Raw genomic sequence first — 23,769 nt, 5'->3', positions numbered from 1 at the left:
CCATAACAGCCAAGCTGCACATTACAGTTAAGGTATTTTTAACCAACAAGGAAAAGTGTTGTCTCTTTCTTTAGCAAAGGAGTGAATTTCAGTGGAAAGTGGTACAAGGAGTAAAATTCTAATCCTCACACCATGGGTCCAATCTAGAGAGAAAAAGCTAACTGAGATATGGCCCTTAAGGAACCAAATATAGCTAGCTCTATGGACACTGGTTAAAAGCTACTTACATAACGCCTAAGGTATTCTCGTTCCAGACTATTTCGGTTGATTAATTTGACCAGAATGCTAACAATAAGCCAGTGGAGCTGCTTCAAACTTGGTGGAATATGTTGTCTGTGACAGACACCATTTAATAACTATGCAGCTGCATTCTTGAACTTCTGAAGTTTTTGAAAATACTGTCCTTCAGAGCATATTGCAGTAATCCAGCCTTCCCCCATCCTGGTGCCCTCTAGATTCTTTGGCTGGTGCTGCTGACAGTTGTGGTCCATTTGAAGTTTGGGGAACGCTGAATAGTCCAAATAGGTGCACACAATACCTATAGTTTACTTGCTGTCCTTTTCATTCTACAACTATTGCTGATGACAAATAACCAAGCTATTTAGAACTCTCATACCTGTTCCAAGATATTCTTAAGGTGAGAATATGCTTCCTGAGGGGTAAACTTGAGCTCCATTATGAGACGGTCTATTTTGTTAATCACCAGAACTGGACGAATATTTTCTAGCCAAGCCTGCCGCAAAACTGCATGAGTCTAGTGCAAAGGAAAACAAGTATATTGACACCGTGCCATAAAACAGCTGAGGAAAATATGAGCTACTGTATAACTCTGACCTGGTAACTGACCCTTGGTTAGGAATCTGGGTTGTATGAACCTTTCTTCCAAGCCTGCATTCTTCATGTAAACTCCTGGCTTCCTCCCCCATACTGCTTCAGCATTATGCACAGGGATCGCCAAGAGTGGTTAAAATTAAATCAAGTTTGGTTCATTTTGCAAATCCTGACTGAAGTAAAGAGTCTGACCATTTTCCTCTTGGAAGATACCCTGATACAGACATCCGTATGTCAATTTCAACGAGTACACTAATATTACATGGCCAACAAAAATATATTCTTGGGTTCACCTACCTCTCCTTTGCCACATATTCTGAACTACATCTTGCACACAACACTGCATTTTAAATTACCAATGCATTCTAAATATTAGCTGATGATTCCATGTACTAGTCGAACGGTGGTACAGTGGTACCTCTAGATGCGAACAGGATCCGTTCCGGAGCCTCGTTCGCATCTAGAAGCAAACATAACTAGCGATGGCACGTCTGCGCACGCGTCGCTTTTCACCGCTTCTGCGCATGCATGCGACGTCATTTAGAGCATCTGCACATGCGCAAGCGGCGAAACCCGGAAGTAACGTGCTCCGTTACTTCCAGGTTGCCACAGAGCACAACTCGAACGCGCTCATCCCGAAGCACATTCAACCTGAGGTATGACTGAATGTCCGAATTAATTTATTTCCCCCTCTATCTGAAGTAGGTTTTCCTCCTTACCTGCGGACAGACTCCTTCCACAGCATCTACCACAATGATGCAGCCATCACAGAGTCTGACAGCTGTGGACACTTCTGAAGAGAAGTCCACATGGCCAGGGGAGTCGATTAGGTTGATCAGATACTCCTGACCATCTAGAACCAAAGGAAGAAGTGCTTTAAAAGCAAGCATTTTAAAAGTGTTTTTGCCCACTTAAAACATTTAGGATCAGTTCCGATGTAACATGAAACCATGGTTTAGTACTAAGATGAGCAGGTGTGAACCTCGAGCTAAAGCACTATTCTCTCTGCCCTTCTTCATGAACTGGGGAGGAAGATTAAAGCTTCCATTTGTGATTTGGAACAAACCTCAGCTGCCAATCACATCTGAATATAGGAACAATGCTCTGTTCTAACTAGAGTACGTTCAATAACCATCATCATCATGGTTTGAATAAAGCTTAGTTTCCTGCATTAGGATGTAATAGGAAAGTGCAGTTTGCTCCAAACAGCAAAAATAGAAACATTACGTTTTCTTCTCTTCCACAACCAAGGGGAAAAACACACAAACCTGAGGCTCAGGTCTCCTCAAACTCATAACACTAAACCATGGTTTAACATTGCACCTCAACTGAGCCTTATAGCAGGTAGCTTAATAAAAAAAAATAAGTATTTTAGATTCCATCCAAATCTTTACACTTTATTTCAGCACTACATTTCAACAACACAATACTTAACAGTTTAAATGCACATACAGAATGCGCTAGCTATATTACCTTTTCCAAAATGTAATGAAATTGCGCTTGATTTCATTGTAATTCCTCGAATCTGCTCATCTTCTCGGCTATCCAAGTATCTCAACTATATGAATTGTAAAAAAAATAAACAGAATAATCTGTGTTCACATTTTTCAGAGACTTTTCTTAAGTGTGAGAAAATGTGGATAGAGAAAAAATTCTGGATAATATACTGGAAATGCTTAAGTTGTACCTTGCCTGCCAATCTGCTAGAGATTATTCCGTTGCTAGAAATAAGGCAGTCAGCTAAAGTTGTCTTGCCTGGGGGAGGAAAGAATAATGAATAGTAGTACACCAAACAAAAATGAAAAACAAGCCCTTATATTTAGGATTAAACATTAAATCCATCCTCCCATGGCCACATGTCTCCTCCCTTTAACCAATCTATTAGGGCTTTTCTTACACACCCATGTAGCAAATTGTCAGAGATGGGTTATTTAATACACAACTGCATTACAGAGCAACAAGCAGTTATTCCATAACACAAAGCCTGTTTAAGACCTCTGGTGTATTTGCCAAGGGATTTGTGTGCTATGCGGTTCGTAACGTAGGTGTCTCTTACCATGGTCCACATGGGCTAGTATACAAATATTCCTAATGAAGTCAGTCTTTTTCTGAAGTCCAATAGTCTTATTCAGAATTGCAAGAACCATGGTTGTATGTTTTGCTGCAAGGCAAAGAAATTCATATTGGAAAGATCAAAGTTGTCAGAAAGCTACAAGGTTATATGAAAGCTTTAAATTGGACTAAATTCAGACGGCCAGACAATATGAAGAAAGAGATTAGTACTGGGTGGAATTTTGGCTCTTCTCTTCTCTACCCTTCCCCTGTCCCCAATAAACCACCATCAAAGGAGGACACACATGCAAAAACTATGGTTCTGATAGGAGATCAGCATGAATGTGTCTGTACCAGAACTCAAAGTTAACAGCTACAATGCATCCAGGATAAGTATTCCCTAATGAGCCAAACACACCCCAGTCTGTCAAGCACATGGGGAACTAGTGCCCTGCATTGTTGTCAAAAACTTATGTTACTGCCTCATTCTAAGCCCTGAAGAAATCACAGAACTGAAAACTCAACAAGCTACAGTTTTTAACAGTGCCCAGAAGTAATGATAATGCACATCCATAGTCTTCCTCCACCTCCCCCACCCAGCCACATCAAACAAAAAGCTTCATCCTGAGCCAGGTCATGGCTGCTAATTTTCATATTTTACTTGCAGTGTAATTAACATTTAAAAAGCACTGGCTATGCTCGGGAGCTGCTCTTTGGACCTCACACCTTAGTGGCTCTATGAGATTACAACAGCAACTAAGTCCTAAGCAGCAAAGTCAGATGCAAATGAAGGACAGTGAAGGTAATAATTACAGAAACAACCACAGCATAAAGCTGTTGTTGAAAGCAGACCAACCTGACATTTGTAAGCGTGAATCAACATAAATACGGCAACAACTTTCCTCCGATTCCATCCACCAACCACCCAGCTCTCCCAGGAGCTCCAGGGAGGCGCACGTTGCCCTTTCACCTACCCAATGACCCTCCTTTGCTTCTCACCACAACAACCCTGCAAGGTAGGCAGGGTCGGATTTAGGTTTGATGAGGCCTTAAGCTACTGAAGGCAATGGGGCCTTTTATACAGTGGTACCTCGGGTTAAGTACTTAATTTGTTCCGGAGGTCCGTTCTTATCCTGAAACTGTTCTTAACCTGAAGCACCACTTTAGCTGATGGGGCCTCCTGCTGCTGCTGTGCCACCAGAGCACGATTTCTGTTCTCATCCTGAAGCAGAGTTCTTAACCTGAAGTACTATTTCTGGGTTAGCGGAGTCTGTAACCTGAAGCGAATGTAACCTGAAGCGTATATAACCTGAGGTATCACTGTATGTGATATTTTAGGGAGCAGGCTAGCAGGCGGGGCTCATTACTTATATTACAGGAGCCTATACAAGACAAAACACTGTTGCTGTATGTAGGTTTTATTTGTTTTTTATCTGATATTTTGGAAAAAACATCCATGGGTTTTTTCCCCTTTAATTTTTTTTGGGGGGGCCCCAAGAGAGTGGGGCCCTAAGCCATAGCTTGTTTAGCTTATACGCAAATCCGGCACTGGAGGAAGGCTAGCTGGAGGGATAGTGGGCTGGTCCTGTGAGTTTGGCCACTGGACCTTTCCCAGTTACTGGCTTCCCTTTCCCAGTGGCAATTCTGCTTCTCTGCCTTCTTCCCGTCCCCCCTCATTTAGCGGCCCTGAGCCCGGTCTTGGCTGGGGAGGGCGGGATATAAATAAAATTATTATTATTATTATTATTATTATTATTATTATTATTATTATTATTATTATTATTATTTACTCTTGGAAGGTATCAAGGATACTTCCTGAAGATGGAAATTTGGATTAAGGATCTCGAAAGCCCACCTATCTCTCCCCCCCCCCCCGCATTGCCACCGGGGTATGACTCGCGCTGCCTTCCCTATCCCTCTTTTAGAAACTGGGGGGACTCACCTCACGGCCACTGACAAGAAGGGAGCGTGAGCCGGTTGCAACCGGAAGTCCGCCTCTTCCTTTCTGCGCGTGCGCAGGCGCTGCGGACCGAGGGGGCGGAGCAAAGGCGGGAAGAGGCGCGGAGAAGGAAGGAGGGAGAACCGAGCCTAGGCTCCGCCCAAGGCACGGGCGGGCGGGCGGGCGGGCGCATGCGCACGGACGCCGAGCGGGGTTGCTAGGCGACGGGGCGCTTCCCTAGTTACCCGGCAGAGGAGGAGGAGGAAGAAGAGGTAGAAGAGCGAAGGAGCCGCCGAGAACGGGAGGATGAAGGCTCCTCAGTGCCTGTGCCAGATTTGCACCTGCGGGTAAGGCAGTTTCCAGATGGGGGGGCCCGAGGGGTGGAGGGGCAGCATGACGTCATACCCACGGAGTTAACCCCCCCCCATAAAAGGGTCACAGACCCTCCACTCTTGCGACTGGGCTCCCTCGCGGTGAAGGCTAAGGTCCCTTCACACGTGACGCGTGCCCTACACGGGTGTGCGCGGGAAACCGAGCGAGGCGCGTCTGTTTGCACTTAGCGTGCCCCTGGGCTTAGGGGAGAAATGGGGTTCAAATTAATCCACACACACACACTGACACATCCCCAACCACAGCCCTGAACTTCCCCGGGAGACCTTGGGCCTGTCACTATATCTCCGTGTGACCTACCTGTTGTGAGTGTAAAAAGTGGACCGCGACTGGGGACACAGAGAATAATGAGCTCCTGGGGCGATAATGATGGAATAAGTATTTGTCAAGCTTTGCAGGCAGGCAGAGTCCCAGATCCAGCCCCTGCCTCTCTAGGCAGGGCTGGGAAAGGCACCTGTCTATAATCCAGGTCTGCTGTCAGCCAATATATATACAACACTGAATTAGTTCCCAATAATGATCCTAACAATGAACTTCTTATATGTCCTTTCCTTCCTCCCGTTGCTCTGAGTGGTTTTGATGTGGGTGGGAGTTACCCTACCTTGCAAGACTCACATGAGGAGAAAATGGGCGTAAGGTTGAGAGAGCGTAAGTAGCCCAAAGTCACCCAGGCTGTGTCCAGGTTATCACAGTTTTCAGGTGGGTTTCAATCACACACCAGCAATTTGGGCGTGCACTATTAATGCTGATTTGGAGCTCTTGCAAAACAAACAAACTTTGTTGAAAGGTTGGATTTTTGCAATAAAGAAAGTGATTTTTTTTGGGGGGGGAGATGCAGTGTAAAGTGTGAGAGAACACTTGATGCAATGTTGTTCAGTCTCCCCACAAACAAATCAGGGTGAATGCTCAATAAGCAGGGTATGTGGCAGTCCTCCCAGGAAGCTTCAGTGGGAAATTGTAGCCTGAAGAATTGATAGTCTGGGGTAGTCAGTGTATGTGTCCTCCAGATGATAGTGGGCTGCAACACCCATGAACCCAGCCAGCATAGATAATGTTCATGGATGATGGGAGTTGTAATCCTCAACTTCTACAGGGTACCGCATTGGCTTCCTTGTCAATAGTCCTAACTAATATCTGAAAGCAGTGTAGTTTTCAGATGTGGTGCACTAAGGAGTTCAAAGCCCAACTCAGACATGAAGCATGCCTGCAGCTAGTTGCTTTAATTTTGCAGCTTAATCTGTCCTACAGGGTTGTTGTGGGGATAAAAGAGTGAGGAGGTGACCATGTCTGCCACACTCAGCTCCTTAGAAAAAAGGCAAGTTAAAGAAACAGCAACACTGAAGATCCACTAAGAGGGACTCCACAGGACAGTTCCATGCATTACAATAGCTATTAGAAACACTTCTGTTTCTTCACGCCAAACTTTACTCAGCGTGTGGGCACAACCTACATAAGCTCGCACATCTTTAAGCACCAACGCTCTTGTGTATGTATCTGAGGAAACTGGCACTCATAACGTATGTATGGCCTTAGGTAGCAATCATATTTTTCACTGGCACATGGGTGTTTCCCACCACAAGCACATGAAGTGCGAGCACCTGATGAGAGGTCTCAAAATACATCAGGGAACCATGTTCTCGGCCAGGGTACAACTGGCACTGGCAACGCAGAATAATAGCAGATGGGGTGATTTACTGTCCCTCTCAAGGATCTGGCAGTACCTGTTCCATATGGTTCAGCAAATTCCAAATGATGTGTCAGGACATGCTTGAATGCTATGAGAAAACAGCATGTGTGCCATGTGGCTTTGATGAGTATATAACAGTAATAATCCCTGGAAAAGGCATCTGTGTTTTTTCTACCATTTTGGCCAGGGCTCCTCCCACTGCTGGAATGGTAGATCTCTTGCATCTAGTGTCATTGGTTGACATAGACACTTCTGAGCAGATGGAGCAAAATTACTCACCCTTAGAGGAGGCTGCCTGTTGCATCTCTTTCTGAGTCATCACTCACTCTAAGCTTGCTTCCTTTTGCTCAGGAGGTAGGTCTAGAAATAACAGCAGCCAGCTTTGATGAGCTAACCTAGACATGACATTAAATGTATATCTGCCTTTAACAGGTGCATACAAATACAAATAGCACATGCTGTGTTGGGGGCTGGTTATTATAGGCATGTGGGTGGGGGGAATCTGCCCTTTCCTCCCCTTCTGTGTTTCTGATAAAATTCCTTTCTCTGAAAGTGCTCTTTGCATTGTGAGAAAATCCCTCATGGACGCCAATTCTATTTGCATTTTTTAAAAGTAAATATGCTGGAAGCCACCCAGAGTGGCTGGTGCAACCCAATCAGATGGGCGGGGTACAAATAATAAAATTATTATTCTTATTCTTAAATTTTAAATGCAAATTTGCAATTTAACATCACATCTAGCTATTCAGTTGTACTCTTACATGTTCCAAATGTGAGCCTTCTGGTGCGTATGAATGAAGCGTGCCTTCCATTTTACACACACAAAGTACGTATATCTTAGCCCACTAGTGTTCCATGGAATTCAAAACTCCATTTATACATTTCTCAGCCAAGAGGCATATCTGGATTAGGGCCATTTCTGGAATAACAAAGATGTGTAGTATATTGCGAACAACCTCAGAAATGTGGCTGTTACTGGGGAAGTGATTGAATCCTGCGCTTAAATGGAACATATGCTATGAATTCCTCAAGTGGTTACAAACTTCTCTGTTGTACTGGCATCTATACCACTTCAACTGGCTCCAAGAAAAAAAATATTTGTAAGCCCCCTCTTGAGCCACCTCAGGTACAATCTACACAGTTTTATGAACAATATTTGTGTTTTCATTTTGAGGTAAGTTGATCCTTCCAGTGGATAGTGGCTTAGGACTTAGCTAGGAGGCAGCAGAGACAAGTCTCTTGAAACTTTCTTCTTGAGCCCAAAGGGCTTGTGTTTCTCTTGACACTAGCCTTCAAGCCACATGACTAGCTGTTTTTGAAACAGATGGACACTTTTGAAAGCAGTTTGGGCATCAGCTGCTCAAAGAGAGGGAGGGAAGCTTTTACAGTTTCAAAGTGCGAGCCTAAGCAGCCCTTTGGATCCTGGCCAATCTAAACTTTGGATGACATGACACTGGAGGAGGCAAAGGAGCTTCAAGCCAAACAAAGCTGTTTCCAAGTTCTGCAATGAAACACCACAGAACAAAGGCCCTGTGAAACAGGCCTACAAACAAATGGTTTACAAAATGTACATTGCCAACAATTTTGTGGTCAATAAACTCTCAAGCAGATATTGATGTAGGCAGCGAACTGAATTTGCTTTGCTTTTGCAACAGCACTTCAGGTTTCAATGGGAGGACTTGTCGCTTGGATCTTGTTACCTGGGGAGTTAAGCCATACACACATTAGGGTTACCAAGAGGAAAAGAAACAACAGGAAAATATATAGGTGGCTTGTTCTTTTGCTTCTACACAGAGACTCTACTTCTGCCCTAATCCCCAAACATTATAATTATTTAGCACAGTTGGGGACGGTATTCTTTCATATGATAAACACTAGCATTTACTTGGAAACTGATGAAGGTGTAAGGCATCTAGATTTTCTTTTCTCCGTTGCAAATTACTTCTTCACAGTCTGTTGATGCTTTCTTTGTATAATGGTGATTTAGTTCAGCAGTTCACCACAAACCAAAAGCATACATGTGTGTGGCACATATATACCCTGTGCTCCTATCATTTTATTGCCTAAGCATATCCACATTATAGACTTAGGCTACAAACCCATGCACATTGGCTTGGAAGCAAGCCTCATTGAACCCAGTGGGGCTTATTTCTAAGTAAACTTGTATAAAATTATACTGTTGAACTAGCTTAACATCCTTCCCTCTTTCCTGAGAACATTTGGAATTAAAGTTTTGTGTTGAGTCTACGAATCTGTAATAAAGACTCAATACACTTTCCCAACTTCAATTCCCATAATTTTTTGTAGGAAAGTTATGGCATGGAGCATCAAATAAAACATAGTATACAAGTTTGTGATGTATGCCTTTTCAGTTTTCACAAATTAAGGGACACGGTACTCCGTTAATCATGCAGACAATCATGACAGTCTGTTATTCTAGTACAGTACATGACCAGATATTAAAATGTAATCTATGATATAATTACACATTTTTTAAAAAAGCTTTTTGTGAGCAGTAAAGGCAGCCAGTTTGTTTGCAGGGTGCAAGGCATGGCCAAAGTTTGCAGAAGGAAATTTCAGAGGCAGGTTGTTTTTTAAAACCACAAAAATGTTCCTGTAACTGCATTTGTGCAAAATAAGTGTTGGATCCCTTACAGCTCTCTTAGGAATATAAATATGTGCTGCCTGGTTTGAAATGATACATTCTGAACCTGAACCAGGTATCAATTACAGCTGAGCATAGGATGTTTCCATAATAAGATGTAAACAATTTATTTTGTATGTGTTTTTTTTTTTAAAAAAATCCTTATGAGTTGCAGAACTAGTGCTTAAAAGAATATCTCTTCCTTATATGCACAGCCAAGAACTAGAGTGTCTTCACAATACAAATGTCAATTAGACATGCTTTTTTGCCTTCAGTAAACACTGAACTATCCAAGCAATAGCTAGACTCACTCACAGTCAATATCCAAGAGCCATGTTTGTTCATTAAATGGGAACACAGAATATATTACTCCTTCATTTGTCTCCTTTTAGTATTTGCTAGCTTCTATTAGTCATACGCCTATCACAGTCACATTGCTCTACATTTTGCCCCTTTCCCACTGATCAGGAAAAAAGATAATGTCCCTGCAGAGAGATGTCTATAAGTGGGGTCTCCTTAGGAACATAAGAATTGCTTGCTGGACCAGCAAAGGTGTCCGATACCCAACAGATTCTAGATAGATGCTCCTAGGGGTTTCCCCTGTCCCAGCTCTCAGCCCCAGCATTTGCTGTTTTCTTTTGGTATTTGGCAATCCCATTAACTATCATGGATTTTCCCTTTACGCCTTGGCCTCAGTCATTTTGGAGGCCGGAGCAGGGATGCCGGCCCTCGCCTCTGTCCTTCTTGCGGACAGCCTCAATGGAGGCTGAACAGGAGGGTTCAGCCTTGTCACCTAGAATCAGTCACCACCTTCGCAGATGGGAGCAGATCCGTGCACCCGATGGAGGGCATGCTTGCAATCTTGACGTTCCCATACAGCATCAGCGAGCATGCATCATTTTAAAAAGCTGGTGGAAGGGGTGGGGGGAATTGTAGGGACATCTGTGTCACGATCTTGTCCTGCTCCTAAATCCTGAATCGTGAATCCTGAGCATGGCAAGCCTGTACCATTACTTGCCTGACTAAAGCTATCTTTCTTATAAGTAAGAGCCTTTGCATGTACAGTGGTACTCGGGTTAAGTACTTAATTCATTCTGGAGGTCCGTTCTTAACCTGAAACTGTTCTTAACCTGAAGCACCACTTTAGCTAACGGGGCCTCCCGCTGCTGCCGCGCCGCCAGAGCACGATTTCTGTTCTCCTCCTGAAGCAAAGTTCTTAACCCGAGGTACTATTTCTGGGTGAGCGGAGTCTGTAACCTGAAGCGTCTGTAACCTGAAGCGTATGTAACCCGAGGTACCACTGTACTAGACAGAAGTCAGGACATGCAAAACCAAACAAACAAAACAACTTACGCATAGGAAGTTAGCATGTCAAGAGGACCGGTTGATTTCTTTTTCAGGGAGAAAAAAACCCCATTCCACATAGACATTTGCAGCTAGATGATCTGAGCAGCGTTTTAGGAAAGCTTGATGATTTCCTAAATTGGCCTAGACTTTGGGGTAGGAGTTTGAGCCATTCACAATGAGGGCTTGCTGGTGTGTTTAGGCGCTGATTATTGGATAAATGTCTGAGGAGGACCTTTGGGCCTGGAGGAGCAAGGCAAGTTAAATCCTTTGACCTATGCTGGTGGCGTATGTAAGAATTGCTACTAGTAGTAGCAGTAGTAACCATCGGCATTGTGGCAGAAAGGTCACAGTGCCTTACACGAATGGTTTAAAAAAGAGATGATAATAAATTCAGCAGAGATATTCAGAGAGTGTGATGGAACAAAAGACCAGCTAGTCCAAGGCTTTGCTCTCGGGAACAACTACCCACCAGCCTTTCAATAGTACTACTCTGCAACCCAAACATATACCGTACCTCAAGGAACATTAGCGGGAAGGTGGCAGCAGAGAAAATGGCTCACCCAAGTCACACTTTAAGAGGAAAATAAAACACAGTGTCAAGAGTCTATATCAATAATTCCCCTGTGTAAAGAATGGAGGATCTATCACAGCTATATGGGAACCTCTGTCCCTCCAAACATTGCTGAATTAATCATCCTGTGCTTCCTGGGGTTCATGTAGCTCAGCAACATCTGAAGGGCCAGAAATTCCCCACACCTGGTCTATCCTTACTTAATATAATTCATTAACACAACCTTGCAAATTAGCTCCCAAAACTTAATCTAATGCTAATCTGCAGGAAATTGTTACTAGTTCACTTGCACCCCAAACAAGTTTGAAAAATCAGTTTTGTTTCACAGTACAAATGCTGTTTACCTTGTCACTTCAGTGAGATTTTCATGCATCACAAGAAACCAAATGAATGCTTTCAGCCTTGTTTCATTAGTGCAAAAAGAGAGTAATTTTATTTTACACACCTTAAATACTATTCACACATGGCAGTAAGATGTGTTTTTTTGTGGGAAGTCTTATCCTTTTATACTGGTGTCCTAATTTACAGATGATGATTGCATTAAGATGAAGCATGGCGAGTTACATTATCACTTTCAAATGGCTCCAAAACGTTAAGACAGTTGGTGGGAAATGGGATTTTAGAAGTTCAATCTTAAAGTGAGATTTAGACTTAAAAAACAAACTGCTTTCAGAAGAAGGTTTGCCAGAGAGTGTAAAAGTGAAAGAGAAAGAGAAAGACAGCAAGAGGAGGAGGAGGAGGAGAGAAAGAGAGAAAGAAAGAAAGAGGACAGGAGTGGAAGTAGAGAGATGATGCCTGCTTGACTTCCTTCTGATGTCACAATCCATCGGCTCTCTAACAATAAAGCAAACCATGACAACTGCAGAAGGACAAGCGAGGAGAAAAGGAGGTGAGACCATTTTGATTGCTGAATATTTCAACTCATAGGTACATAGTAAACTTTTGAAAATGTCTCCTTGAACGTGATTGTAGGCAAACATGGGGACAGGTGAGCTGTCAAGATCCAAAGGCCACAAAATGCATTCCTGTATCCTGTTGGGCCAGGAGCCTCTGGGCTTCATCCGATGTTTGCGTCAGGGTTGCGAAGTGACTGCTCCATGAAGGCAAAGAGAAATGGCCTAAAGAACTGGCTTTGTCCTGCCTTCTCAAAGCTATTAATCACAGGCTTCAGAAGCCGCCTTCTTTCCCATTGCCTAGCGGCAGAGAGACAGCCTTATAAATAAAGCCCAGAACCTGGTTTTTATCTGGTTTTGCCGTTGCATACTCTAATGTCGGGACGCGGGTAGCGCTGTGGTCTAAACCACAGAGCATAGGACTTGCTGTTCAGAAGGTCAGCAGTTCGAATCCCCCGATGGGGTGAGCTCCCATTGCTCAGTCTCAGCTCCTGCCAACCTAGCAGTTTGAAAGCACATCAGAAGGCAAGTAGATAAATAGGTACCGCTCTGGCAGGAAGGTAAACAGCGTTTCTGTGCACTTTCTGGTTTGCCAGAAGCGGCTTAGTCATGCTGGCAACATGACCTGGAAGCTGTCTGTGGACAAACGCTGGCTCCCTTGGCCCATAGAGCGAGATGAGCGTGCAACCCCAGTCATCTGCGAGTGGGCCTAAGGTCAGGGGTACTTTTACCTTTACCATTACCCTAATGTCATAACCTGCCCTGGGTCCCTTAGGGGGAAGAGTAAGAAATATTACGAATAAATAAATAAACCAGGGTGGCCTGCTTTACAGGGGGAAGTCCTCTAGCTCTCATCCATTCAAAGAGCTGCCTGGCCCAAAGATAAAGAGCCCTCAGAAGGGAGAGCAGGAGGGGGCTTGAAGTTGCAAATAGTTTCTATGCATATAAATTAGCACATGCATTTTTTAAAAAAAATTAGTTTTCCAATATACCCCCAATATTAGCCAAATTATATGAATAACAATTAATTCCCAAATTATACAATTATCAGTATGCCAATCAACTTCCAATTAATACACTTTAGTTAAAGTGGCTCCCCGCATGGTGCTTTGGGTTCATTTCCAATCTTATATCACTGCGTTCCATGAACTTAAGTCATGTCGGTTACATTTCAGTTATAATAATAATCCCTTAGTCAACTGCTACATAATGAATTCCATTCGTGATGTTATGATATATAAATTTATAAAGCTTTGAGTGAGGAACTCAAACTATTAACTTTATTCTGCCCTGCATGTGAAAACTGTTATGTCCATGGAGATTCCTTCTGTCCATGTATGATGATGTCTCTTTCACTTACCAGCTGTTGTTTTCTCCCATCGTGGCTTGGGGCGGAACTGAATCTCGAAGATTCTCTGAGATCTTATCTCTCCATCCCTTGCTTCGATGTCTCAGAACACGCAACAGTGTGCTAGAAACCATTCTGTCTCACTAGTAAAACATGTTGCAGATCCTCACCATTTCCCCTTCAGCCTAGGAAAAGGTGGGCTGCCTTCATTATGGCAGGCAGGACCAGAAGCGATACAACACAGGTGGCTACCCTAATGGTTCAAAGTAGTATTGAGACCGGGGAGACCCACGTTTAAATCCCCACTTGGCCTCAAGCTCACTCTCTGCTAGGATAAAAGGAAGGGGGCCTTGTACACTGCCCCGAGTTCCTTGGTGGGATATATGGGGTAAAAAAAGGTGATTAACAAGTAAAGTAGCTCCAACCTCCCACCAAGAGACCAGGAAATAGCTGAGGGGAAGACTTCATTGATCCTTGTCCCCACCCGCACTCCGCTCTAGTTGGTTCTAGCTGCTGGCCAAGGAACTGATTGAAAGGGATGTCAACTTTCACGTCAAACTGTCAAACTGTACAGTACTCCTGATAATAGTGCTAATATTTCAAGGTTTAATGGAAAGGAATACTGTTTGTAATCTATCCAGCAGTTTTTCAAGAGAAGAAATACCAAGGACTCGACCTGCTCTGATGAGTCATTTATATTCCCCCCTACAGAAGAGTAAATAGTTGCTGACAGGTTAATCTTATTCCTGTCATTTCTCTTTATAGAAGCTCTGTTGAATTTCCATGGGAGAGGTTTGGGTAGCCATAAATTGTGCTAAATCCTCCTAGGAGTTTTTCTGCTTGTCAGTATTAGGGAACTGAGGTTATTGGAGAAGCAGAAACCCGTCCAAAATACTACCATCCTAATAGATGCATTACTTTCATAAACATAGCAGCATTTAAGGTGGCAAGTAAAAGCTTTAGTGAGGAATATATTTTGTTATCAGAGAAACTGTCATGGAACTCAAGTCCTTGTGGGCATTGTGGCTTTTTATAATAAATCTTTATTTGGCTGGTGGGAAATGTTTTGGAGGAATCTTGGGGCCTGAGAAAAACCCACCAGCAGCCTCTCTCTCTCTCTTTTTTGTATCTGTTAGTATGTTTTCACTGCAGTCTATAAGACTATCTTAAATTATACCACCTGAAGGCAAGGTAGGTCATTGGCGGTTTTTAGAGTCAAATTCTGGACCTCCAAATTTTGGAGGAAGATGTGAGAACGGGACTCTACATGTGTACATCTATATTGTTGCTGTTGGCCATCCTACTTTCAGCTGAAAAAGGCTCCCAGTGCAGTCTATAAATATAAATGATAAGACCTGCTGTCAGGTCCACACTCTTAGAGACATGACACAAAAGGAAAGGGGACAGGGAGGAGGAAGAAGAGGAAAAAGCAAGCCCAGTCATTAGGATTTAGGGCAGGACTGAGTAAAGGGGAGGATGTTTGAAAGTGCCCTACTGTGTAGGCGCCATATACGTGGATCAGGAAACCTGGCTGCCCTGGGAAAACAGCTGTCCATGTGTAGAGGCCCCATTCTCATCTTCCTCCGAACATGCAAGGAGCAAGGCTGGTGAGCAGCAGCCATCTTCCAATGGGTTCAGTATAGGTGTGTTGGGGAAGATGACCACAGAACTGCCTGTGGTCCGTAGCTCAGCTCTGAGCTCAACAACAGAACACAAAGCCTGTCCACAAATCACCTAACAGAAATAAGTAGCAGTAGTAAAGATGGGAATGGCTGCAGTTCAGTTGCTCTCGAGTGAGCCTCAGGGACAAACAGTAGGGCATGGGAAGATAATTCTTGGGAGTCTGCTAGGGCAGGATCATGTTGGTAACATGTCAGGGAACTGCCATCGGAGCCAAGGGTGGTGGTAAGGCTCCCTAATGACGCTGGAGAGGGAACCAGCAGGGGGGGGGGGCTTCCACTGGGGAAGGAAATAGACGTGACGCCAGGGAGAAAGGGGAGGCTGAGGGAGCTTCGGAGGGAAGGCTCCAGGACTCTTCCAGTGAAGCCAGCGGGGAGAGCACAGGACCTCCTCTTGGGATGCCCACTCTGCGCAGAAAGCTTCTGCGCAGAGAAGCTAGGCGGCGACTTGGTGTCAAAGAACTTTTATGTTGGAAGAAATTCAGGAAACACCCACTGACGGATTCTGCCAGTGATTGAGACAGTCACGGAGTACTGACTGTCCAGCCAGGGGAAAGTTTTAACCAAACTACTCAGCTTGGAGCAGTTTGCGCCTTACGCACAAGCAACCCCAAACCCCATTACATAACACAAAGTGTTACATTCTGGTCCCACATGAAGAGATGTCACCAGCAGCAAATATCAACGATGCAACCCGCTTTGGTGGAAGCAGCCAAACCTTCATTGAGGAACACAGGAATGTCAAATAAACCTCAATAAAGTCCACAGTCAGCTAAAGCAGGTTTGCTCCACTGAGAGATTGGAAGCTATTTTTATCTGGTAATTGGCACATGCCTTGCTCTTCTGGGCCTTTGGTTGTGCTTGTTATTCTTGTAAAAACTTTTCTTTTTTACAAACTTCAGTTTAGTTACAATTCGCTTTCAGTTAACATTTCTATTTTCTTATACATGAGATGCTGTTTGGCACCGATGACAAAGAAACCCCTGTACTTTATTTGCTTCCCCCTACACACACCTATGAGGATCGCATCCAAAAATATGATGCTAAAAGAGACGTTGGTAGAGTGGGACGCATTAAATATACTTCCAGGAGATCCACAAGTGCTGTCCCCCATTAGCACCCACAGTCTTAAACCCCCAGGAATACCAGTAGAAAAAGTGAAGAAGGAGAGAGAGAAGGTTGGCGGGATGGAGAGAGAGAGGTGGGTTTGCAGCAGGAGTGTAGTCTCAAAGTGGAGCTAAGAGTGACGTCGCTTAGACAACATCCCACTTTAGTGGGGCCATAGCTCAGGGCAGGGCATATGCAGCACACCAGATATTCTAGGTTCAAATCCATTAAAAAGAAATAAAAATCTCAGGGCTGGAAAAGGCCTCTGCCTGATATCTTGGAGAGCTGCTCAAAGTTAGACCAACCAAATACTCTCTATCTTTACATTGGTTGCTTCCAGACAAAGGGCTCTTGAGTCCTATTCCCTCATTATGCTTCTGTTGTAAGCTGCAACAGACTTTTTGCACTATATGATTGCACTTCTTTACATGCACATCCCACTACGTCTCACCCACACTTGTGGGCGGGGCATAATCCCTGTGGGCGGGGCCTTTTGAGGCTTGGCACACACGCGCTCTGATTCTGGTGCTGGGCACCTTTTTATGAACTTGTTTATTATTTTTAATTGATCTTTTAAGCAGTGTTTGAATGCTTTCTCTGCAGTATTTTTATAGCGCTATAACACCCTAATAATGCATTTTTGTAATGACGAGGGGAAAGCTTGTCTTAGTAATGTGGTTAATGGCAGTGACCAGAAAGGTATCCTTTAACGCAGTGTTTCCCAACCTTTTTTGGGCAAAGGCACACTTGCTTCATGAAAAAAATCTCGAGGCACACCACCATTAGAAAATGTTTAAAAAATTAACTCTGTGCCTATATTGACTATATATAAAGTAACTCTCTTTAATAGGCATCAAATAAACACAAAGAAAGTATTTTATAATTACTTTATTATGAAATAGTAAGTACCGTATTTTTCGTCCCATAGGACGCTCCGTCCCATAGGACGCACCTACTTTGGGGGGGGGGGGAATAAAGGAAAAAAAAAATTCCTTTATTTCCCCCCCCCAAAACCAGGTCGGGGAACAGTGGGATGGCGGTGCTGCGCCTCCCCGCTGTCCCCCGAGCTTGTGGGGCTGGCCCATGTCTGCCTGGCACGAGGGGCGCTCTGCTTCAGGGCGCCCCGCGCGTCGGGCGGCAGGCTACAGTTCGCAGCATGGGGAACCCTCTGTTTCAGGGCGCCCCACGCGCCCCCCGGGTGCGCAAGGCTTGCCAACACGAGCGCGGAGCACGGGGCGTCCTCCGAAGGGCGCCCCGTGCTCCGCGCTGCCAGCTGCCGCCCGCAAGCCTTGCGCTCCCAGGGGGAGATCCCCCGGCTGGCCAACACCAGTGCGGAGCACGGGGCGTCCTCTGAAGGGCGCCCCGTGCTCCGCGCTGCCAGCTGCCGCCCGCAAGCCTTGCGCTCTCGGGGGGAGATCCCCCGGGTGCGCAAGGCTGGCCAACACCAGCGCGGAGCACGGAATGGCCTCCGAAGGGCGCCCTGTGCTCCGCGCTGCCAGCTGCCGCTCGCAAGCCTTGCGCTCTCGGGGGGAGATCCCCCGGGTGCGCAAGGCTGGCCAACACCAGCGCGGAGCACGGGGCGGCCGGCCGAAGCGAGCGGCGATGGGATGTGGGAGGGAGGGAGCTCGCCGCCCCGCGTGTGCTCGCCGCCGCCGCCCCGCGTGTGCTCGCCGCCGCCGCCCCGCCTCTCGCCGCCCAACTCGCCCGCCTCCCACCCACGGCACACCAGGCAACGTCTCGCGGCACACTAGTGTGCCGCGGAACACCGGTTGGGAAACACTGCTTTAACGATGTATTGGGGGTGGGAGCGGAACACCCTAACAGACTGGTGTTGCAGCACCATCCCTCTTTTTCATGAATATCTAGCTGGGAAAGCATTTTGGCATTAAAGGATTAAATTAAACAGGGTCATGAAATGGCAACAGTTGCAAAGGTTATCATTAGCGTGCACTTTTCTGATACGTCACAGCCCATTGACCACATTAAAATGCTGCCCTTTTAAAAACACTCTTCCATTCTTCAGGGGGGGAAAGTTGGGCTTTGTGAGGTCTGAGAGTTAAGAAGAGGAAGAACTGCAAGGAAAAATTCAGTGTGGCAGTGACTGGATGACAGTATTGTGAGGATGCCCTGTAAAAAGTCGCATGGCTATTCTGCACTAAATGTGAGACAGGCAATGTGTGCAGAACAGCAGGGCACTTCTTGCTTAAAAGAGCTTCAGGGAGTAGTCTCAACTCCGACAGCTTGAATTGGTTGACCATTATTTCCTTCATTTATCTTTGCTGTTGTTATTAAATCCCAGGCGCCATCGTTGCCCTCATAATCCCACCAGGATTTATGACCGTGTAGGGGAGTCGACCCTCATAACGGAATACGTGGACAAATATCCTCTCTATGGCAATATCCCTCCTGCCCAGAGCCTCAAGCCCAAGCATGAGTATCACACGCACGGAGGGAAAATGGAAGGCATCACAACTTTCAAGTAAATATTTTTCAGTGCTGGATAGACTTTGGGGCTACCAAGGCATCACAGGGAGAAGACAGAGGGAGGGATTAGTCAGATTTTGCTCAGGGGAAGCATTGTGATGAAAAACTGAGTGGTGAAAAATTTGACCAATAGCATTATTAGGGCTGTTGCTTGATTTAAGAAATCACAGCTGACAATATCTAGTTTTCATAGGTCCCTGAAATGGAAATAATATATATATTTTTATTTAAAATAATTCAGCAGCATTAATCATGACCGCCATTTTAATTGCTCCAAATGTTGTAGCCCTAAATGGGCACCAAGAGCCACAATAGCTTTCAAATAGTTTGGTGTTTTTTTTAATACTGTAAGCTCAGTATTTTTAGTTATATTCATAGATGTTGGCTATTTAAATCCAGTGCTTTATGCTTCCCCCCACTTCCAGGTCTGACTACCTTCCATACGATGTTGCAAATCGGCCTGTTCGTGTTCCAGCGGAGTGCAAACCAGTAACTGGAGAGATGGACATGGGAACCACTTACAGAAGAGATTATAATGCTCACAAAATAAACCCTGTGATAATAGTAAAGCCTGTAGAGAGGAAATACAAGAGAGAAGGCAAAGTGACTACCATACCTACTTACCGAGGTAATAATACACAGCACTTTTCACAAAGTGAAGCGACGGGTAGAGTGGCGGCATGCCATATGGCCATGCTGGAGAGGTGATGGTGGACTTGGCTGCTGTGATGCTGTTCAGGTGAAATGAGGGAGTCTGTTTCTTGTTAAGTCTAATAAAATGCACACTGTCGGCATCATCCATGGGCTTTGGAGGCAGAAGCTTAATATCCTGCTTTGGCTAAGGCAAAAAGAGAGTCCTAAACTAGTTTACCCATTGAGTTCAGTGGCGCTAACTATCCATTGCTTAGGACTGGCTAGCCTTAAACCATTCCCTTTGCTTTGGGAGATGCTGTTGTGCCTATCCATGTATCTTGGTGACACTAGACTCTAATCCAGCCCCACTGGGATTAGCTGCACTAAGGAGTTCCCCATTGAGAACTGCAGCCAAGCTGATTGCTGCTATTACAGCCAGCGAGCCCCACTTTGTCCAGTCCAAACCACACCTACAAACTGACTTCAAAGGACCCTGTTCACCTTTTCAACGTTGGCCCACAAAGGATGGAGAATTAAGGCACTGGCTCCCTAACCAGATTCAGTCCCTCACACCTGCAGTAGAGATATCTAATACAGAATTCTCAGCACCTTCACCATCTTATAATCCTTAGAATTTATTGAGGGAAGCCATACCATTATTTAAAACTGAAACAGGTAGCATGGGTATTCCTTTACTTAGCAATTTCTGGCCCAGAGTGGTTGAAGGCAATCAAATACATGTCTATAGGTGCCCTAAGTATCTTGGCAGGGTGACACACCACTCAAACAGACTGCAACCAATCTATGCTGAGGCCAAGGCTATCAAAAATTAACCACTATAGCAAAATTTGTTAGCTTAATGCTGTTTTTGTCTTAAAGCTGACTATAGGGCCTGGGAAGTTCAAAGAAGGGAGACCAACAAAGTGGAGAACGCCTACCAACTTCCCACTGAAAAGTTTGGGAACAGCACCACATTTCAAGATTCCTTTTTCCCGAGGGAAATCTCCCTCCGAAAAAGCTTTAAGCCCACTGTTATGACCAAGCTTTCAGATCAGCCTTTTACCAGTGTTACAAGTCATCGCAGCGATTACGTTCCTCATCAGCTGGAGCCACAACTGAAGGTGTCAAAAGAAGAATACAAGCCCAATAGCCAACCCTTTGTAGACACCACAACACACCGCTGTGATTTTAGAGGGCTTGTTGGCGAACTTCCAAAAAGCTTCAAGCCTGAACCCTCTAAAGTGGAGGTGAAGGCTCTTTTTGATGGAACCACAGAATTCCGCGATCGTTTTCAACCGTGGGCCATTTCCTTGCCTGAAGTTCACAAAGCGAAAGAGTATGTTCCACCCACAGGCAACATGGAGTTGACCACCACGAGCCACCTTGCTTATATTCCACACGACATCAATCCAGCTGTCCTCATGAGACCAGTAGAAAGGAGCAGGAGAAATAATGCCCCCTTTCAAGGGAATACAACAATGAGAGATGCCTTTCAAGCTTGGGATACCCATCGGCCAGAAATTGTCAAGAAGTCCCAGGATATTCCAAAGGCCTCTGGGAAGTTTGATGGCATGACAACCTTCAGAGCTCACTATAGACCACACAACATAGTCCTGACTCAGAGTTGCAAACCTTCAAAGATGGCCCTATCTAGTTCAGCACCTTTTACAGATGAAACCTTGTACCGTACAGAATATACGCCAAAGAAACAAGAAGTCTGCCCAGCAACCTATCCATCCCCTCCAGGATACGTCTTTGTCAACACTGATTCTCATGGTCACAAATTCTTCCGCAGAGTTTCACCAGACGTCAGTAAGATTGCTCATGCAAATGGTAATCATCTTCCAAAAGAAATAGCAGTTGTATCCTAACTCCTAATTCTAATAGTTTGCACAAAAGTGTTCCGAAAATTATCATGCAGTGGTCAGAGTATTACATTAGCTCTAACCATTCTAAATAAGCCTACTGATTATAAGATTTTTTTTTTTTGAGTGATCTGAGAACTAATTTTTACAAGTTTATATAAGTAAAATTTCTGTCAATATTTCTGTGGAATCTCTTTTCTTCAACTGTATTACAAGACAACTGTTCATTTTAACAAGATGGGTGATTTTCTGGCAATATTTTGATGATGCATTTTAATACGATTACCTGAATAGGATTGTGTACTGTTCTTACGTACAGCAAACAAAACTGTCCCGGCTCGCTTCCTTAAAATACGTTCAAAGGGGTTGCAGCTAACAAGCAGAATGTGAAGGTTCCAAGTTGAATTCTTGGTGTTTCTTTTTGAAGGATCTTACAGTGCAGGACTGAGATATAGCTCTTCCCCAGACCTTGGAGAACCCCTACCAGCTTCAGACAAAATGATTTGGCTAGCCAGGTCAACAGTCTGGTTCTGTATAAGGCAGACGCTAAAGATTACAGTTTGCTGCTGCACCAAGTAGCATCACAAAACACATTTTGCACTAGTTCAACATGTTTACTGTAATAGAATCATAGAATTGGAAAGGACCCTGAGAATCATTTAGTCCAATCCCCAGCAATGCAGGAATATGCAGTTGTCCCATACCAGGACAGATTAGTTGGATGCTGTTTGGGCTACCTCCATATGTGTGTGTGTGTGTTTTTAAATTATGGAGGCTTGCTAGGAAAATAAGCACTTCCACTTTGGATTTTCAAGACATTTCAGCATGAATTACCAGGCCCTGCAAAACCACATTGGTAGAATTTAGTATTAAGATGTTTAGCCACATGTGGACATATTTTTTGCTGCAGACCTCAACAAAGGATAGTCTGGGACTGTTGGCATCATGTATTGTAAGCCAATATATAAAACCAATCCAGCTCAAACTATGTCCCATTGGAAAACATAGGGCTTCAATATATTTATTTTACCATATTTGTATAGGCAGCTCCCCATTTGTGCGGGATTTTGCATTCTGAGGTACTGCGCACACCGGCGGGACACAGGAAAGCCCACCCTGTCAGCCTTCTGGTGTCGAAAACGGCATGTGCATCAGTGACCGTGCGCATCCCAAACGCACGCAAATGGGGAGTTGCCTGTATACTGCTTTTCAGCTGTAATGGTCCTCAAAGTGGCTCACAATAAAAGAATCAGATGGCACTGCCCTCACAAGAACAGATCTGGAATGCTAGGTGCCACCAATTTTTATGAAACAATGGCACCATGTAGTTCCTGGCTCTGTGCTCCTGGAACACAGAGGGTGGCAAAGCAGGCTTGGGGTAGACATTGGGGTGGTGATATTCATCTGAGTCCTCTTTATTACATCAGGTACTCTTACTGCTGCATTGAGCAGATGACATTAATGGCTACCAGCCCAAGCTTGTTGTTAACTTGTTTTGTAGTATCAGTGGGAGGTGCAGTAGAATTCTAGGGATGTTTGTATTCAGTAACAAGTCCCACTGTGCTCAGTGGGGCTTATTTCCAAGTAAAAGTGCGTAAGATAATAGTCGTAACAATGAGTAACTTCAATTGGATTTGGGTCTGGGTTGGGAAGCTTTTTCCAGATTATTTGAATCTATTTCACCTTAATATACATGTATGCTTCGGCATATGTATATTACTAAATTTATGATAAGATTGCATTTCAGAGTATGATTTCAGTTTTGATAGGCCTGTAATTGTTGTAAGGTTGTAATTGTTGTAAGTTTTGATAGGCCTGTAAAAGTTGTAAGGTTGGTGCCAATACTTTGAGCTATTGCTCCAGTGAATGCTTCGCATTGTTTTCATTCTCACTGATTGTTTCTTACCTGTGTGTTGCCTTGTACTCATTATTTTAGGGAAACCATTTTATGATTGAAGTGTCATGTAATCCCACGTACTGTATCCCCAAACTACCAATTCAGAGATCGAGATCAAGAACTGAATGGTGTCAAAAGAACACAATAAATCATCCAAAAAAGGAGAGGAAAAACTCCGAACCGCTGGGAATGTTTGTTTTGTATCACTCCCATATGGTATTCTTGGTATTCTCACAGATCAAACTGAGACCTAGAGCCTGATACTTCTTCATCCTATGTAAATTTAATGCTCTAGAATTGGGGGGGGGGATCAAATTAAAAACAAAAGCTTTCTACTGCGTTTCTTGAAGTATGTTTAAGACTGTCGGTAGGCTAGGAGTGGAGCTTTTCAGATCTTATGAT

The 23,769-nt window shown here is 44.4% G+C and overlaps 2 protein-coding genes across 6 annotated transcripts in view; one reads left to right on the top strand and one right to left on the bottom strand.

Annotated features, from left to right (window-relative positions):
• EFL1 (elongation factor like GTPase 1) overlaps positions 1 to 7,283 on the bottom strand; it is a 70,106-nt gene extending 62,823 nt beyond the window's left edge. The window contains exons 1-6 of the mRNA XM_081838766.1: positions 7,179 to 7,283; positions 2,888 to 2,992; positions 2,519 to 2,586; positions 2,305 to 2,389; positions 1,551 to 1,684; positions 617 to 754 (exon numbers count right to left, since the gene is read on the bottom strand). Coding sequence (XP_081694892.1) covers positions 617 to 754; positions 1,551 to 1,684; positions 2,305 to 2,389; positions 2,519 to 2,586; positions 2,888 to 2,992; positions 7,179 to 7,218 — 570 coding nt within the window. The 5' untranslated portion in view covers positions 7,219 to 7,283. The remainder of the gene's footprint in view (positions 1 to 616; positions 755 to 1,550; positions 1,685 to 2,304; positions 2,390 to 2,518; positions 2,587 to 2,887; positions 2,993 to 7,178) is intronic.
• Positions 5,060 to 23,547, top strand: SAXO2 (stabilizer of axonemal microtubules 2). Of its 5 annotated transcripts, XR_014150851.1 has the most exons (6): positions 5,077 to 5,169; positions 12,135 to 12,350; positions 18,788 to 18,967; positions 19,398 to 19,600; positions 20,485 to 23,260; positions 23,302 to 23,547. XR_014150851.1 is itself a non-coding variant. In XM_081839101.1 (5 exons), exons 1-5 carry the CDS (start codon positions 5,129 to 5,131, stop codon positions 23,424 to 23,426), a joined length of 1,398 nt encoding a protein of 465 aa, XP_081695227.1. In that variant the 5' UTR covers positions 5,060 to 5,128; the 3' UTR covers positions 23,427 to 23,547. The 5 variants fall into 5 exon arrangements, 1 of the variants encoding a protein (XP_081695227.1); XR_014150850.1 differs by lacking the exon at positions 12,135 to 12,350 and having other exon boundaries at positions 5,060 to 5,169; XM_081839101.1 differs by lacking the exon at positions 12,135 to 12,350 and having other exon boundaries at positions 5,060 to 5,169; positions 20,485 to 21,438; positions 23,407 to 23,547.
• The last annotated feature ends 222 nt before the right edge of the window (positions 23,548 to 23,769 follow it).

This window comes from Podarcis erhardii, assembly GCF_964252035.2.
Source record: "Podarcis erhardii genome assembly, chromosome: 14".
In the NCBI taxonomy this organism is placed as follows: domain Eukaryota; kingdom Metazoa; phylum Chordata; class Lepidosauria; order Squamata; family Lacertidae; genus Podarcis; species Podarcis erhardii.
This window is presented reverse-complemented; position numbering and strand designations above follow the sequence as displayed.